The sequence below is a fragment of the Phodopus roborovskii genome, unplaced genomic scaffold (assembly GCF_943737965.1).
Source record: "Phodopus roborovskii unplaced genomic scaffold, PHOROB, whole genome shotgun sequence".
In the NCBI taxonomy this organism is placed as follows: domain Eukaryota; kingdom Metazoa; phylum Chordata; class Mammalia; order Rodentia; family Cricetidae; genus Phodopus; species Phodopus roborovskii.
The window spans coordinates 25,611,792-25,628,889 of NW_026126525.1; the positions used below are offsets into that span (position 1 = coordinate 25,611,792).

Here is a 17,098-nt window from a genome sequence, read left to right on the forward strand (position 1 = left end):
AAAACAAAAAACCTGTAACAACCCATTTTATACATCACATAAGAATATTAACAATAATAAAGAATAAAACATTAAGGTCTCGCCAGAGACACTATTAAAAGTAGAGAAGCATTTCGTTAATACAGAATCTGTAGTTCTTCTATAGTGTGGAGGCCTGTCATTACAGACTGCTGCAAAATGGGTGTGATGCTTTGGTTTGGTGGCCCCCATAGGCTCATAAAGTTGAACCTGGTCCCCATTTGGTGGTGCTCGGGAGACTATGGAAATTTGGGGACAAGGAGGCTTGATAGAGGAAGGACATCACTGGGGATGGGCCTTGAGAGTTTACAATCTTGCCCACTCCTTGCTTACTCTCTGCTTTCTATGTGTGGCTGACGGTGTGACCTCAGCTCCCTGTTCCTGCCTCCTGCTGCCAGGCCTCCCTTGACCCCTGTTATGGATTCTCCTGGATCTGGAAACCAAAATAAACTTTCTCCTCTAAGTTCCTTCAGGTCATGGTGTTTTATCACAATGACAGAAACGTCACTAATAATCCTGAATGGCATCATTTCCCCTTCAGATCTGGAGGTGGCAAGCCATTATTCCTTTTTCTTTTTTGCGGGTTTTTTGTTGTTGTAGTTTCATGATGACTTTATAACATATATATATGTACATATATATATGTACATATATATGTATGTGTATGTATGTATGTATATATTAAAATATAAAATTATATATACATATATATATATATATATAAAATTTTTTCTTATTTTACATATTGATCCCAGTTCCCTCTCCCTCCCTCCCATACCCCTGGCCCTCCTCCCATCCCATCCCCCCCCCAACTCCACAGGGAGGGTGATGCCTTCCAGGAGGGATCATCAAAATCTGTGAAGTCATTTGGGGTAGGGACTAGATCCTCCCTCTTGCCTCTAGGCTAAGGAAGTATTCCTCCATGGGGTATGTGCTCCCAAAATCCTTTCATGCACCAGGGATACATCCTGGTTCTAGAGTCAGAGGTCCCTTAAACTGCCCAGGCCTTCTAACTGAGACCTATGTTCAGGGGGTCTGAGTCAGTCCCATACTGGATTCCCAGCTGTCAGTCTGGGGGCTCATTAGATCCTCCTTGTTCAGGTCAGCTGTCTATGTGTGTTTCTGTATCCTGGTTTTGACCCCTTTTCTTATCACTCCTCCTTCTCTGTAATTGGATTCCAGGAGTTCAGGTCAGTGTTTAGTTGTGGGTGTCTGCTTCTGTTTCCATCAGCTACCAGCTGAGGGCTTTATGACGGCATATAAGTTAGTCATCAATCTCATTATCAGGGAAGGGCATTTAAGGTAGTCTTTCCAATGTTGCTCAGATTGTTAGTTGTGGTCATCCTTGTAGGGCTCTGGACATTTCTCTAGAGTCAGTTTTCTCTTCAAACCTACAGTGGTTCCCTCGATTATGGTATCTCTCTCTCTCTCTCTCTCTCTCTCTCTCTCTCTCTCTCTCTCTCTCTCTCTCTCTCTCTCTCTCTCTCTCTCTTTAACTTTATGTGTTAAGGGTATTTTGCCTGAAGTCTGTACACCATGTGCATGCAGTGCCCACAGAGCCCAGAAGAGGGCATCAGATCCCCTTAAAACTGGAGTTAGGCATTGTTGTGAGCCCAAGTTCTCTGACAGGGCAGTCAGAGGTCTTAACTACTGAGCCATTGCTCTAGCCCTGCAAACCCAGATGTCAAGTTATCAGGGCTAGCTCCTTCTGGAGACTCTGAAGCAGACAACTCTATGGTGTTTGTGGTTTGGTGTTTGTCTTGTGGGCATCTCTGTCTCCTGTGATTTCACACTGCTCTCCCATATCCCAACTTTCCCTTATCTAAGACATGGTCTACCTTTCCCAGCACCATCTAACCTTAACCACATCTGCAAAGACACCACTGTCAACAAGGTCAGAGAGCTAACTTCCTCAGTGAGGTTCCACTTCCCCTTGCAGTAACATCGCAGGCTGGTGACCAAGTCTTTAGCCCACAGGTCTTTAGGAGATGTGTAAGATGCCAACCATAGCCCTAGTCCAAGGTAAGTCTGTAATCAAGCAGGACAACTTCTATTCAGTTTCAAGTCTTAGAGGTAACTATCTGTGACCCTAATACACTGTCCCTGGGTCTCCCAGGATGGGCTCACTTTCTTAATCCTCAGGGACAGTGGGACTACCGCTAGCCCCAATCCTAAGTCCTATGGCTTCTGGTGGCTTCCACCCTCAAGTTATCCAGTCACACTACTGGCTGCCTCAGGGTATTATGGGCATGCTGAAATACCTCTGAAAGCCATTAAGTCTGGCTTCTTGGCTTGATAGTTCTGTCTGTACCCTCCCTCACAATGAGGCTTCCTTCCCACACTCTGGGCCATCTCATGCCTCTAAGTGTGTCATTTGCTGAGTGGTTTCTTCCCTGGACAGCGAAGCATTACCTCCTGGATTTCCTTCTCGAGGAGCTCTACTCGTTCTCGAAGGTGTCTCCTCTCTGTGTCGATGGACAGCAGCTCCAGGCGGACCGAGCTATTCTCCCCTTCAGCTTGCTGGGCTTTGATCTCCCAGTCCTCAGCACGGTTGTGAAGCATCTGGAATCTGTCTAGTAAGTCTTTGTTTTCATTTTCCTAGTTTAAGAACAATTACGTTATTTCTAAGTCGATACTGTCAATGGAACGTGTATATCATAAATACAGACACACCACAGGGAACTGCTTGAACTTAGGAAACATCAGTATGTGTATTGGCACTACACTAAGGTCCATGGGCAGAAATATAAAGTTAGTAGGAAAGACCTCTACTCTCAAATGGAATATCAAATGTCCAGTATCTTATACCAGAGGCAGAATTAAAGACAAAAGAGAGTTCTTAGAAACTAGAGTGAAATGCAAGCCGACTCACCTTTGCAGCCATCAGGCTCTCCCACCGCGACACCTCGGTGATGTACTTGTGAACTCTATTCTTCATCTCTTCTTTGTCTTGTATCGCTGCTTCCAGTTCCATCGAGATTTCCTATAAGTCAGTCAGGCAAGACAGAGCCAGCATCAAGCTTTGGTCATGTCAAATATATCCTTTGGAATCGAAACAAGGGGAAAATCTCTACTGTGTTATTTTCATGTATTTCTCTGAGTGACTGTGTGTGTGTGTGTTATGCACATAGCTCATGTGCACAGATAGAGAGCAGAGGAGGATGCCAGGCATCCTTCATTACCATTCGTCTCCCGCATTCTCTCAAGACAGGCCTTTCAACAAGCTCCTGAGAGCTGCTACTCTATGACCCCCAACTTGGGAGTGGCAGGCAGTCATGCCAGGCTTTTGTATAGGTATAGAGGATTTGAACTCAGAACCTCCGACTTTCATTTCACAGCAAGCATTCTTACCCACTGGGCCATCTCCCCATCCCTGATCTGGACTTTTCAGCAAACTTTTCCACAAGGCTCCCATGACAGTATTGCCCTTGCATTTGATTTTACATCGGGGCCAGTTATGGTCAGTAGTTGACATAAAAAAAGTTAACATATCTACCATGTGATTTATATTGAGTAATACTAAAAGTAATTTTCTAAATATAAGAGAAATCATTGGTCCTTAGAGCATAATCCTGTAATATACCATTAAAAACAAAACTACTACCTTACAATATTTGCCATTTAAAATATCTCTTTACTTAACTACAGATGTATCTCTAATATAATGGAAGTAAGCACAAACTACTAAAACTTGTCATGGGTCCTTTGTAAATAGAGAAAAGTTGCCCTAAGGGTGACTCTGCTGTCCTCACCCAATGCTGTGACAATAACTTCCATTACAGAGAAAGCTATGCTCCCTAGCAACAAAAACCAAATGGTATCAGGCCTGGTGACACATACCTGTCAATACCACATTTGAGGGGCCAGAGATGAGGGTCAGGACCAGCCCTTGGCTACATAGGGATTTCAAGGCCAACCTGGGCTATATGTGACCCTATGTCAAACAAAACAAAACAAACAAACAAACAAACTCAAGTGTGAAAAAAGTTCAACTCCAAATGGAGGAGACTGCAGCTGTGCTGATTAGGTGGCCTGTGACAGCTGCATTCTAAAACTATCCTTGCTAACACTCGGACAGCCACTGTTCCCCTCAAGGAGTTCCATGTCTTCCATTCTTAGAAGTGTAATACTTAGCAAATAAGTAAGTTCCATGGAAATCTCTGCCTGGTACTACACCTGGTTTTCCCTCGCCATCGTGGCCAGGTCATCTTGTAGCCTTCTGTTTTCCTTAAAGGAGATCTCTCTAGACTTCCCAACATCATCAAGCTCTTTGTGAGCCACATCAAGCTGGCGGCGAAGGCTGCTTATCTCTCGGTCTCGATTAGCCAAAGTGTCCTTTAGCTGGCTGTGGAAGAGTGGTGTGGCAATAATAAGCATTATGGAAAACTCTAGTTTACTTAAAATGAGACTATAACAATCTCAATAAGTGTTCGAGTACAGAGAGTATAGCTGCTGCCTTTGGACACTCATGCACTTTACATTCCTATCAATCATTATATGCAAATAAAGCCACAAAATACATATTATTATTCCACAAGTTAAGCAAACATAACATTTTCAACTGTTAGGAACAAAACATAATATAAAGCTACATTAAATATTTAGTGTTTACATTTCCACTATTATATAAAACATAAAGGCATGCCAAATAAATATAATTAGTGACTTTTGTTTTTAGATGGCTTAAATTCTTTCTGGAGACCAGACACAAAATATAAAATTTTTAGAGTGCTCAGGGTAAGTTTAACTGAAGAACAAATGTAAAAACTGGCTATCAGTGCAATCTAGGATGAGATGATGACTTGAACAGGTGAGTACATAAACACAAAGAGCAAGCAGATAAAAGCACAGGCGATAGGGTACCACAGAGGCAGAGAACAAGTCAGAGCAGGGATGGAGAAAGCAAGGTTCCAGGGACAAAACCGGGAACTTCACAGGAGACAGTTTCCTCTCACCAGACTGCCAACAAGGTAAGCCCTCATTCTCTGAACAGTTCTCAAGCGGAATGCCCTTTCATTGATTACTTACTTCAAAGACGTTTCATACTCTGTGACTGTGACCTTCACCTGGGCAATAGCTTTCTCCTGAAGAAATCACAGAAACATAAAGATTCTAAAAAGTCATTCATACAGAATCATCCTTACTAAATTTGCATATCTACCATATTTAGATGGTAAGTAGCTAAATATACACTTTAATGACATAAATCACACATAAAGCAAGCACTAAGTAAACACACTTCTATATCCATCTGTATGTCACATCTGGACATGTTTCTACCCACCTAAGAACTGAAGTGGTTTCTTTAAAGTGTTCCCTTAATGAGACAAAAACCACATTCTAGAAATGTATCAGAACCCATCTTAAGGATTCCAATTACTGGTTAGAAGGAAATTTAGATCTGTCAAAGATAGCTGTGGGTCTCGGGAATCACCCATGGGCAGTAAGAATTGCATGTTTCAAGTGGAGAATAACTGTCTCTTGTGCCAAGATGCCGGAGAACGTGTGACAGACACATACTTTATTGGTGAGGCTTTCTTGCAGGCTGGCGATCTTTTCCGTCTTCTCGTCGACAGTCTCCTGGAGAAAGTCCTTCTCCTTGTCAATCACACCAATGGTCTTCTTCATGGTGTGAACTTCTTCATCCTGTGATGTCATCTTATGGCTTAGTTTCTCTACACAGAGAAGGATGCTTGTTAGATGGACGCAATCAAGGTTAGCAAAAGCAAAATTTCCAAGGGCTCACCTAGTTTTTCCTCCAGAATTTTAATTTCTTCTTGGGCCGATTCATGTTCACCTCTTTTTATGGCAAGCCGGTGTTGACAGTCATCAAGTGAACGCTGTAGTTGTTCATTTACTATCCTAAAACAGTGGACAAAAACAATTGCATTCTTTATCTCTCACAGAAATCGCTTTGTTAAATAAGCAGCCTAAAATATTTCCATGTATTTAAGTTTCTTTTATTTCTTAGTTTAAAGCTCTTCCAGTATAATCAATGGTATTCTATTATACAATATTAATCTTGCTGCCCACCATTCTTTTTCAAAATGGTTCCATCTTCCTAAAAATAATATGGTATAAAAATGTAATTAATTGTATATTCTCTTCTAGAAGTTTTGTGGTAGTTTTAAAGTTCTCCTTTGTTTCCTAACCCTTTTCCTCAAAACCTATTTTCTGATAGTGGAGGCAAAGAGAAAGCCCCGTTTTTATAACATGGTTGGACACTGCAGACTCTCCATAAGTCTTTACCATCCTGACCATGAGAGCTTGTAACTTTGCTTCTTTGACTCCAAGCAGAAGGTGGCTGTAGGTCAGAGTATGCTGAGAAGGTAGGCATGTCTTACAGTGCAATGGGGTCAGACTAAAGGTTGACTGGGGGACAGGGAAAGGATTCGTGGAAGCTGGGCAGTCCTGGTGAAGAGTCTCCAGATTCTGTTACTAGGGAAGTAACTACCCCTTCAGAAGGAGCATCCTATAAGCTGTAACAGAAGTCTTGGCTCTCAGTCACAGGCTGCCAAATATCCCGGTCTGGCTGGAAGGACCATTCTCACCTCAGGTCATTTGAGGGGAATAGCTTCCAAAAGGAAGGGTTTTCTTGGAGGACAAGAAACTCAAGAAGATACTAATGGCAGCTTGACTTAGAAATGCCTAATAAGGAAGATGTCTGCTTCCCAAAATAATTAGTAAAATGGGATATCTGTATAGAAATAAGGAAGTTTTATAGAAATGCTGGGGTATTCTGAAACAAACATTACCCTGGGTGTCCTCACAGCAAGTGAACCTTGATGACTGAGAGGCAGGAAGGACAATCAAGATGGACTGACTTCTTCAGAACTAAACAACTGAACCAAACCAAGTAAGAAAGACACAAAGTCCAGGCAATTGCGCTTGAGAAGCTTCTGCAGTCTACATGGTTGCTCCCAGAACCTAGAGCCATTGTGTGTGGGGACAGCATAAGAGGAGGTACCATGTACCTATGTTCCTAGAGAAGTTCCATTGGAAACATTATCCCAAGTTTATAGAAATAATTTACTTGTCCAAAGTCACAAAACTACCAGAGAAAAGGCAATGGGCAATGCCAGGCTGCCTCATTTTGCTCTCTACTCAGAATGCAGACAGGAAAATGGAATGGCCCACAGAGGCCTTGCTGAAGAGTAAGTGGTCAGCAATGCTTAGAACTCTAGGCAGAGTTAATGACCCCTGTGAATGTAACTTTATAAATGGGGTGGTTTGCTCACGGGAGAGGAGCTGATAGAGGCAGCCAGGATAGCATCGCAACTGTTAGAAATCTAAAGGAAGCCCTTTAGGTGAGTCCTAGAAAAGGCTTTGGCTCTTCTAGTGTAGAGAAGAGAGGGACAACACAAACATCTCACTGAGGCACTGCTACCCAGAATCTTCCTAGGGAAAACCAAGAGGGATGCTCACCAGAAGCTGATAGCTGGCACTTCACTCACTGTAAATGCAAAAAGAAACTCTTCAAAGTTGTCAGTAAAAATGAACTAGTTTCTTAGCTTTAAAAGTTTCATAGACAGAGGAAAGAAATGATTTCCCAGCAAAAGAAAAAGCAGTCAAACTGAACTTCATTCTGGCTCTCCATCTAATAGACCTGGCTCAAATATCCACTCAGCCTCAAATTCCATAGTTCCATAGTTCCATTATACCGATTATATACTGCACTCTCAGTTTATGGGACAAAATTCATGATTTCCTTTCATGACAGAGTATATCTAAAACATATCTTAAAGGTTTCTTCATCCACAATAAATGTTTCAAATTCTAAAATGAAGTTCCATCTAAGAGAGGTAGGTCTGGAAATTCAGTGGCCTATTACAGGAAAGCTACTGGTGAGTTTTCTTGGAGCCTCTCCTATGAGGCCAAGGTTCCAGCCCATTATGAAGGCTGTGAATAGTATCACGTGGTCCACCAGAAAAGGAAGAAGGATGGAACAATCTTAGCATCAGCCGCTGTCATTCAGTAACAACACTCTTGTTCTCAGTGCTAAGAAAATGCAGTTTAGGTATCCATCCTGCACAGCTTATGAATCTTGTTTCCCTTATTTAAAATGACTCTTAATTCCTTAGTGAACATTTCTCAGGGAAACTAACTGTATATAGCTGAATATATCTAGTATTTCTGAATCTCTCTAACATTTGAAATATACCTGCATATTTCTGAATATATGTAAACAAATCCCGGTAAAACAACTGACACCTATTGGCATAATCATCGATCCCCCCCCTCAGAGGTCATGGGTTATGGAGAAAAGTGAATTGTCTAATTGGGCTAGAAAACAGTTTGTCCTTGAGCAAGGGTTATACAAACTATGGCCTGTTGCTTATTTCTTTCTAGTTGCAAAGAGTTTTTATGTTTATGTAAGCGAAAAAACTTTTCACAGGAAAACATGTGACATGAAAATTAAATGAAATCCAAATAAAACTGTATTGGAATAGAACCATGCTCATCCACTTACATGTGGCTTACAGTGACTTTTTCATGTCTGAAGCCAGTTTTTAAAGGTGAGAACAAACTTCATGGCCTACATGGTCAGCAAGCTTGCTGATCCAGCTCTGGCTAGTATGGGGGGGGGGGCATTAGTTGTCATCATCCCAGCACACAGACATTCCCTTATTATACTGAGGATGTTAGGGTTAGGTTATAAACTGCTAGACCATTAAATACTGCAGTACAAGAGAGACAGGAGTCATTAACATTTTCAAACTGCAGTTTTCATACTGTCTTCTGATGCTACACCAAGAAACCAGACCAAAGACCCTCTATTTCTACCACGAGAGTTGTGCCTGATCCAGGAGGCCTGTTTGAAAGCGTGGAGATTTGGTGAGGACAGTTCCTAACACAGGAAGGGAAAGAGAAGATGGCCCAGGAGGTACAAAGGAGCATGGACCTCATCTACCTGAGAATCAGCTTCTTGTATCGGACACCATGGGATTAAAGGAATAATCTACAAACTACACTGAAAACAGCACAAGGTTTAGACAATGTACTTCCACTTCTCTAAAGGTTTTATTTGTGGTGTGTATTGCTGAATTTAGACCTGATATCTTGAACTCAAGTTTTTACCAATAGAATGTGAAAGACACACTGTTCTTAGAGATAGTCTCTCTCTAGTTTTCTATTATCTTGTTGTGATTCCTGGTTTTGTACACAGGGTCTGTTTTATTTCATCTCTTTTTGTCTTTCTGAACTGTAGGTGAAATTCTTGAACTCATTAATTTTCTACAGTATTTACTGCCCAATAACCTTCCCGTTGTAATTTAATCAACCCTTTTAAAACTGTTATCACTAGAATTTGATTGCAGTTACTGCTTCATTACTGAGTTTCATAGATAAAAATTTTGTTGACATTTGAAAATTTCTTCCTAATTTTTAGGGTTGATATAACTAAGACAAAGAGATTCCTCGACTCTTCAGAGCAGAGCCTTTCTCCTAACCTTCAGTTACCTTCTGTTTTATTTATTTAGTCATTTTTGCTTATGATAGCTTTACAATGGCGGGAGCTAACACAGCCTGCTTTTATTTCTTTAAATTTTATATACTTGAAACTGATGAATGGCTAACCAATGATACAATATGGACTCCCATATAAGTCACCTTTTGATTTTATGAAAGAAAACTTTCTTAAATTTGCCTTTTGTCCTCAAAGTTCATAGCTACTGTCTCAATCCTGACCCATGACCTTTGTTGCTTATCACTTGTCTCAAATTCATGCTCCGTGTGCTATCAGAGTTAGCTTTCCTGCCCCTGGGCTAATTTTGCATTTTCTAAATCAGAAAAGGTTAAAAGAAGACATTAAAACATTTGGAATTCCTATTACTTTGAAAAAGGCAAGAAAAAGGAGGGAATGGCCCATGTAGAGGAGGTTCTAAGAGCCCAGGAGCAGCCCTTCCCTACAGAGCACAGAATCTCAAGTACTTACTAAGGTGTCGACAACTTCTGGAGATCATATCAACTAGTGAGAGTTTCAGAACTATGGATACCCAGTCCTCTCCAGACACACTCACTAAGTCAGACCTCCTGACTTCCCTCCACCCCTCCTAATGGCTCCAGGAAGACTGAGCTATGAGGCCAACTTAGAAACTACTGTTCAAAGACACAGAGCAGAACACCATGGTTAGTACTGCATAACCAAAGAAGCATGTCCAGAGGTGAAGCAACAAATCTTTACAGACTTACCTAAGAGAGTTCATCTCGGTTTTCTGATGGGATGAGTCGCCAGTCACATGGCTAAGCTTTTGAGCTTGGAGTTTTGCTTTGTTCTGTAATGACTCTACTGTTTCTTTCATTGCTAATATTTTAGATTGCAATTCATATTTTTCATTTTCAAACTACAATTTAAATTTAAAACATTAATAAGCATATATATGGTAATGTATGTCTTATTTTTTATAGTTACTCTTTGATAATATTTCTGGAAGACAATTATGAAAATATGTTAGATTTTTCAAACACTGAACATCATCTGTACTCTTAAGATTGAGATGTGAAGATGAGTGCATCCACTTGCCTTTCCTCACTATTATTACAGTGAAGACAGTAAAACATAAATGACAGCAATGAAACAGGAAGGGAGATGACAAGCCACATTAAAAATCAAAGGTACTTCCTATAACACAAACAAAACCCACAAAAAACTCTATGGTTCACTTCCAGCTTTTAGAATGAATAGACTGCCCCCCCCAACCAATCCAAACCTGCAATAAGTAGACAAGAATTATACAAAACTGAGAGCTGAAAAGAATGTAACCACAAAAAGGTTGAGATTTATTTGAGAAACAAAGTAAGCGTTTTCCTTGAATGCATAAAATAAGACCTGACTCTCTATTGAGAGTGCCATGCTTCTTTGGGTAGGACCGTAATACTTTAAATATATTAAAATTTCACCAAATTAAAAATTCAATGAAATGCCAATAAAAGCAATTCCTAACTGGATTGCTTTTTTTTTTTTAAAAAAAAGGATGGTACCTTACACTTTATGCTAAAATTCTTTTAGAAAAAAAAAAAAAAAAAAAAAAAAAACAGAAAGACAAATTGGGAGTGAAAGAATGCAAATAAATTTACCAAAGAGATACTGAAATAAATAATACTGCTATTGTAATTAAAACCATACTTCATGTAGAAATGAACAAGCAAATATGCCTATTTTCCCCATATGAGTATATACAATATGAAGAAATCATAAAAATAAAAAGAGTATCTGTTAAAAAATATTATCTGACCTTCCATGGGCAGGCCTTAGTCACATCCTTTTTCTGCCACACAAACCTATAATCCTGGATCTTCTTTCTTTTCTGTTTTGTTTTTCAAATGGGATCTTGCTATGGTCCAAGGTTGTCCTTGACCTCCTACACTCAAATGATCACCCTGCTTCAGCCTCCCACATGCTCAATCTACAGGCATGCACCACAGCACTAAGCACCTTGCTTTTAGTCAGTGCATCATGGTGGCATGCCTTCCTAAGCCATGCACTGCTTAGTTTTGCTTTTTTCTGAACTTTAGATGAGTGAACTCAGACTACATGCTTTCTTCTGTAACATACTGTTTTGGTGCAACAGGCATTTGTACCAGTCATACATGTTGATGTTCGTAACTTTCATTGTATTTCTGCTTAATAGCACTCTACTGTATGACTTATAATCACATATTCATTCAAATAAATACTTTAGGCCTTGTGGGATCTATCATCAGTCACCACCACTTCATTGAAGCACAATAATAGATAGTTAATATTGACAGACACACAGCAGATGAGGTGGTCAGTATCTTCACTAAAATGCAATTGGTGCATTTGGTCTGGGAACTGTAGCTTGCTGACCTTTCATATGGAATACATATCTAGAAATTAACTGTTGACAACATGCAGTTGCCATTATCATTCCTGCTGTGGTTTGAACATGAAATGTTCACTACAGACTCCAGTGTTGAAGCCTTGGTCCCAGCTAGAGGCACTTTTTGGGGAGGTGGTGGCAACTTCAGGAAGTAAGGTCTGGTAGAAGCAAGCAGGTTGCTGGGTATGGCATCATGTTCCCTGCCTCCCATCTTCATGGTTCTCTGATTGCCATGGTTCAGAATGCTAACGGGAATGTGGACAGCTAAAGGCCAGGTTCATAGGTTTTGGAGGGGAAGGACGCTGGAGAACAAAGGACTAGAAGCCCTGTGGATTACACTGTAATATTTTGTACATTCCCTGAGACCTGTTACCACGTCAATATGGAGATGCTAATTAACCTGGAGAAGAAAAGGTTAAGTAGTCAAGCACTCATGCTGTGGCTTGGTTATTTCTGGCAACCTTTAGCCAGGTTTACAGTGAGAACTGGCAGCAAACAGCAGTTCAGCCAGAAAACAAATGCGAGTATTGAGGCCAACAAGGGGATGGCAGATTGAAGAAAGTAGCCACACTAAAAAGGCGTCACAGACTTTGTAACAGGATAAGAAGTCCTGAGAGCTTGGCTGGCCCATGCTCACCTCTGGTATACAAATATAAACCTGTGAAAGACTAGGCTTTGAGGAAGGAATGGGTGCTTCCCTGTTTCTCAGTGGCCTGGCTACTGCTCAAATTGGCAGCAGACCTTGTGTGAACCTCGTGCTTCAGCCTTGACTAGCTAGCTGTAAATAATCTTAAAATCATGTCTGGGTATTTCAGGCAGGAGCCAATTTCTTATTCTCTGTATCTTAATATATATAGCCATTCATTCAATAATCATTCTTTACTCACTGATCTGTGTTTCTGTATGTTGTACATTACAATGTATAAGGCATTATATGGTTAAAGTACTGTAAGAAATCTAAATGTAGTTTAAAGAATATGGGAGGACATATAGGTTACATGCAATATTATAAAAAAAAAAACAAACATAAAACAAACTTGAGAGTCTTCTGCCTTGGGTATCTGAAGAAGTCCTGGGAGCAATATCTCACAGGTACTAAGGGCTAATTATAAAGAAAATTACCAGTGAGCTTCACTTTTTAGTCTGTCTGCATCCTATAATTGCATTTATAACACCAAACCACAATAACCACAGCTAGCCACTACCACTGTGGCATGTGTGTTGTTCACCCATTACATTTTCACAGAAAGCCCGAGAAATAATTACTAGTTTTACATCATAAATTAAAACCTGTCGGAGACAGAAGAGCAAAGAAACTGGTCTAGATAGGAGCCAGATTTGAACCAAGTAACAAGTCTCAGAGCACACCCTCCTCCCCCTTACATATTAGTTTTCAAAAAAATATACAGTATATTAAGAGCATCACTGGCACAGTCATTTATCTAATATAATATGCCCCAAATCCTTTGAGAAATTACCTGGTGATTCATATATGTTAAATGTTCAATAGTTTTCTCCAATTCCGAGTTCCCAAAAACATTCATTTCTTGGATATTCTAAAAAAGAATTTTATAGAAAATGTTTATTTGTGTCAATCACAAAAGTAAAGTAACATCAGGTTGCAGAGATATGTGTCCTATTTCATAGAATCTATGAATGTTCTAGAAAGGTCAGACATTTTATAAAAGCATTCTTTCAGTTAGAAAGTTAACATTTCCGACATTCATGTGTCACACAGAAAAGAAAAGGGAGTGGACTCATTTAAAAAAGACGTAGGTGGATGGATCCTTGTTAACACAGGCATCATACTGAGAACAGCACACCAAATCACGGGGGCATGAATGCGCCCTCACATGGGGAGATATATGTCCCTCTCCCTCTATTTATTTCTTACAGTGCTGCTGACTCCTCAAACTAGGTTATAGCTCTACTGCTGAGCTAGAACTCAGATGTTCAAAAAAAAAAAAAAAAAAAAAAAAAAAAAAAAAAAAAAATGTTCAAAAAAAAAAAAATAAAAAAAAAAAAAAAAAAAAAAAACCAAAAAACAAAAAAAAAAACAAAACAGGACATACACACAATCAGGAAGACAGCAGTAAGACCAGTTGTAAGAACTGGCTGGTCAGGATACAGTAGAAGGCTCATTTTCTGGTTATATTGCATCACATAAGTCCCAACTACTGCCAAGACACATAATGCAATGATCGCTGAGTTTTCCTAGTGAAGATGTATACTCATATTCATGCTATTCCTTAGGAAGCTATATTTGATATTTGCATTGTAGATCTAGTTAAAGGGATCACTGCTGTGTTAATTAAATCACTTCAACAGTGCTGATATATGCTCTATACCAAACACCAAGCAAGGTGTTAGGGAGCAGCCATGAGTAAAGTCTCTGACAATGTAGATTACATACAGCCTCATAAAAAAAAGACAGACCTAAAACAAGAAACTAATAAGGCAGGAGGTCAAGAGTTCAAGGTGATCCTCAGTTCTAAAGCAAGTTTACATCAGCCTGAGATACACAAGACCCTGTCTCAAAATAAATAAATGGTGCTAGAGGTGCGATGCAGGTTGCTGAAGGAAGGGTGACAGCAAGAGTCACTCCCAGCCCTGGACTTTGCATGCTGCAACACTCACTTGCCAGGTAAGACATGCCACTAGGGCAACAGTGATGTGGCTGTTACAGGTAACTCCTTTCTCATTACTCTAGGCCTGTACCACACATGGGAACTACATGTCTGATGCTGTAGCCTGATCAAAGGCCCAAAGCTGAGGTCATGGTCTGCAGGGTAGAACCAGCTACTGTGCTAATGTTCTAAATAGCCATGCTGTCAAAGTGCCTACATACCTACACAGCTGGGCTTCTCTCCTGATGCACAACTGCCTAACTGCAGAGAATCAGAGCCTTACCCTGGACATTTATATCAACCCCTCACACCCACAGAGGATAGGGGACATCACAGGAGGGGAGGCAGGAAGGACATGAGAGCTGGAAGATGGGAAGGGTGCTGTGAAAGGCTATAGTCTGGACATGGCATGGCCATCACGCCCATGCCCTCCCAGCTGCTGGGATTATGTGCACAAGGCATACAGAAAATCAAGCCAGCCAAGACTGTTGCATAAATGGGATATATGATCTTCAGGCCACACCCTTTACTGAGGAGCTATTGGCAGTTGATAGTTTGAGGAGGGGGAATCATTCTTTTGTAATCACTGATAGGATTCCTATGCCCCAAACTACACACATATAGGCAGTACTAACTGAGTTAGTGAGTTATTATTTTTTTAAAGAAAAATTGAAACAAGGGGGCTAGAGAGGGGTTAAGAATATGTATGATCATATTTCATTGTTATACATGCATGAAATTCTCAAGCATAAAGGAAAATAAATATAAACAAGTAAATTTGCTTCTAGGCAAGGAGCTTTGTTTTCATATCAAAATGGATCTAGAATGTGGTGCTCACTCTCTGATGTTTAACCTGGGATTAAAGGGCAAGTCAAGGCAGAGAAAGAAGGACATTTGACGAGGTGGAGGATTGTCTGTGTAGAAAATTTATGTCAAGAAATGGTCTCTTAAGCCAGGGGCCTTGAAAGAAAAGGAGTAGGAAATAGCAAAAATGAGTGCTGGGAAAAAGATGACAGGCCAGGGTGACTGCTAATGGTCTTGCAACAAGTAATGAACTTTACTAGAAGTAGCATGACCAGATTTACATCATTAAAAGGCGAGTCTAAAATCAATGTTAAACATGCATCAGAGCACAAAGGGTCCCACTATAATAATGCATGTGAGAGGATAATCATAACAAGGTGGGGCAGAAGGTGGGGAGACACATGGACAGGTAAATACAGATGGGTGAGGCTAGGCAAGACATTTAAGTTCATCATAACTCAGGTCTCTATCTGTAAACAGAAACTATCAGAAAAGGCTTTTGTGAAGAACTACTGTGACAGTTAAAAGCACTTGGAACAGAACCCTTCTGAGGAAAAGGCTTAGCTGTTCAGGAGGCAGCACTGATGGCCTTGGTTGACAGCTGTCACTCGAGCTTTCAGGGAGAGCTTAGTCATAATGGCTTCTGGGAAGACGGACAGGAAACACTCCAGAAGGCTGGAGGAGTCAGATGAATAGTGTTGTTTTCAAAGGAAAGGTCTCTTGGAAATTCACAAAAGCCCACCTCCTACAACCCAGAAGGGTTCTGCTAATCTCAATGCTGTTTTTCTTAGCTGCTAGTACTAATATGGTTTTTTAAAAGTCTATTTTTACATTTCTGGTCATTACAACAGATATGGAAAAGGGTAAGTGAGTGGCTGTGCTAACGGATGCCATATTGAACAGAAGTTTTCTCTCTGGTAATTTTAACTGATTTTTTTTTTTTTCTAGAAGGCAGCACTCCAAAAGACTCTAATTAAAAACATTCTTACACTGTCTTTGGGTATATAACTTTAACTGAAAATTTGTAGCATAAAGACTATGCATAAAGTGTTTATTTTTTGTTCCTAATTTTAGTGGTTAGCTGCAATGCATTTATTTCATGATATTAACTGGAAGTAACTATGGCTTCCACAATAAGAACACTCAGAACTAACTATGTGGATATGCTATGAGATAATGCTTTGTATATATTAATACACTTACTAGGGAGCAATTCTAAGAATTATAATCTACCCAAGAGAAACAAAAACTTCACACAAACACATACAAACATTACTCATGGGTGAACCTTAAAGATATCAAGATGAGAGACACCAAACATTAAAACACACATGTGGATTTGGGATGTAGTTCAGGGGTTGAGTGATTGTCTTGTACATGCTAGACTCTGGGTTCAATGCCCAACACCACAAAATGAAAAAAACCAACCCATGTTTAATGATTCAGTTCACATGAAATGTCCAGAGAAGGCAGAGGCAGAGAGGCAGAAAGTGAATCAGTATTGCTCACAGATGAGCAGGCTAAGGAAAGCTGAAGCTATTATAATGGATACAAGGTTTTGGTCTGTGATAATGAGTTTTTCTAAGATTAATTATGGTGCAAATTATAAAAGAAAAATAGGGAGAAAAGGGATAGCAAGAGCCACTGAACTATCCCTTTCATTAAATGGGTAAATTGTCTGCTAGGTGAAAAATAACCATTGTCATTATGTAAAGAAGAAAAGAACACTACTATTGACCTATTGACCTACAACAATCCCGAGTTCAGGGTGTGGCTTGGTTCTTTTGCAAGGACTGAATAGGAATG

The 17,098-nt window shown here is 40.1% G+C and overlaps 1 protein-coding gene across 1 annotated transcript in view; it reads right to left on the reverse strand.

Moving 5' to 3' along the window:
* Cep135 (centrosomal protein 135) overlaps window positions 1-17,098 on the reverse strand; it is a 54,769-nt gene that overhangs the window by 11,765 nt on the left and 25,906 nt on the right. Inside the window, exons 14-21 of the mRNA XM_051198188.1 lie at window positions 13,340-13,417; window positions 10,210-10,361; window positions 5,765-5,880; window positions 5,539-5,693; window positions 5,047-5,102; window positions 4,195-4,363; window positions 2,891-3,001; window positions 2,431-2,616 (exon numbers count right to left, since the gene is read on the reverse strand). Of these exons, the coding sequence (XP_051054145.1) occupies window positions 2,431-2,616; window positions 2,891-3,001; window positions 4,195-4,363; window positions 5,047-5,102; window positions 5,539-5,693; window positions 5,765-5,880; window positions 10,210-10,361; window positions 13,340-13,417 (1,023 nt within the window). The remainder of the gene's footprint in view (window positions 1-2,430; window positions 2,617-2,890; window positions 3,002-4,194; window positions 4,364-5,046; window positions 5,103-5,538; window positions 5,694-5,764; window positions 5,881-10,209; window positions 10,362-13,339; window positions 13,418-17,098) is intronic.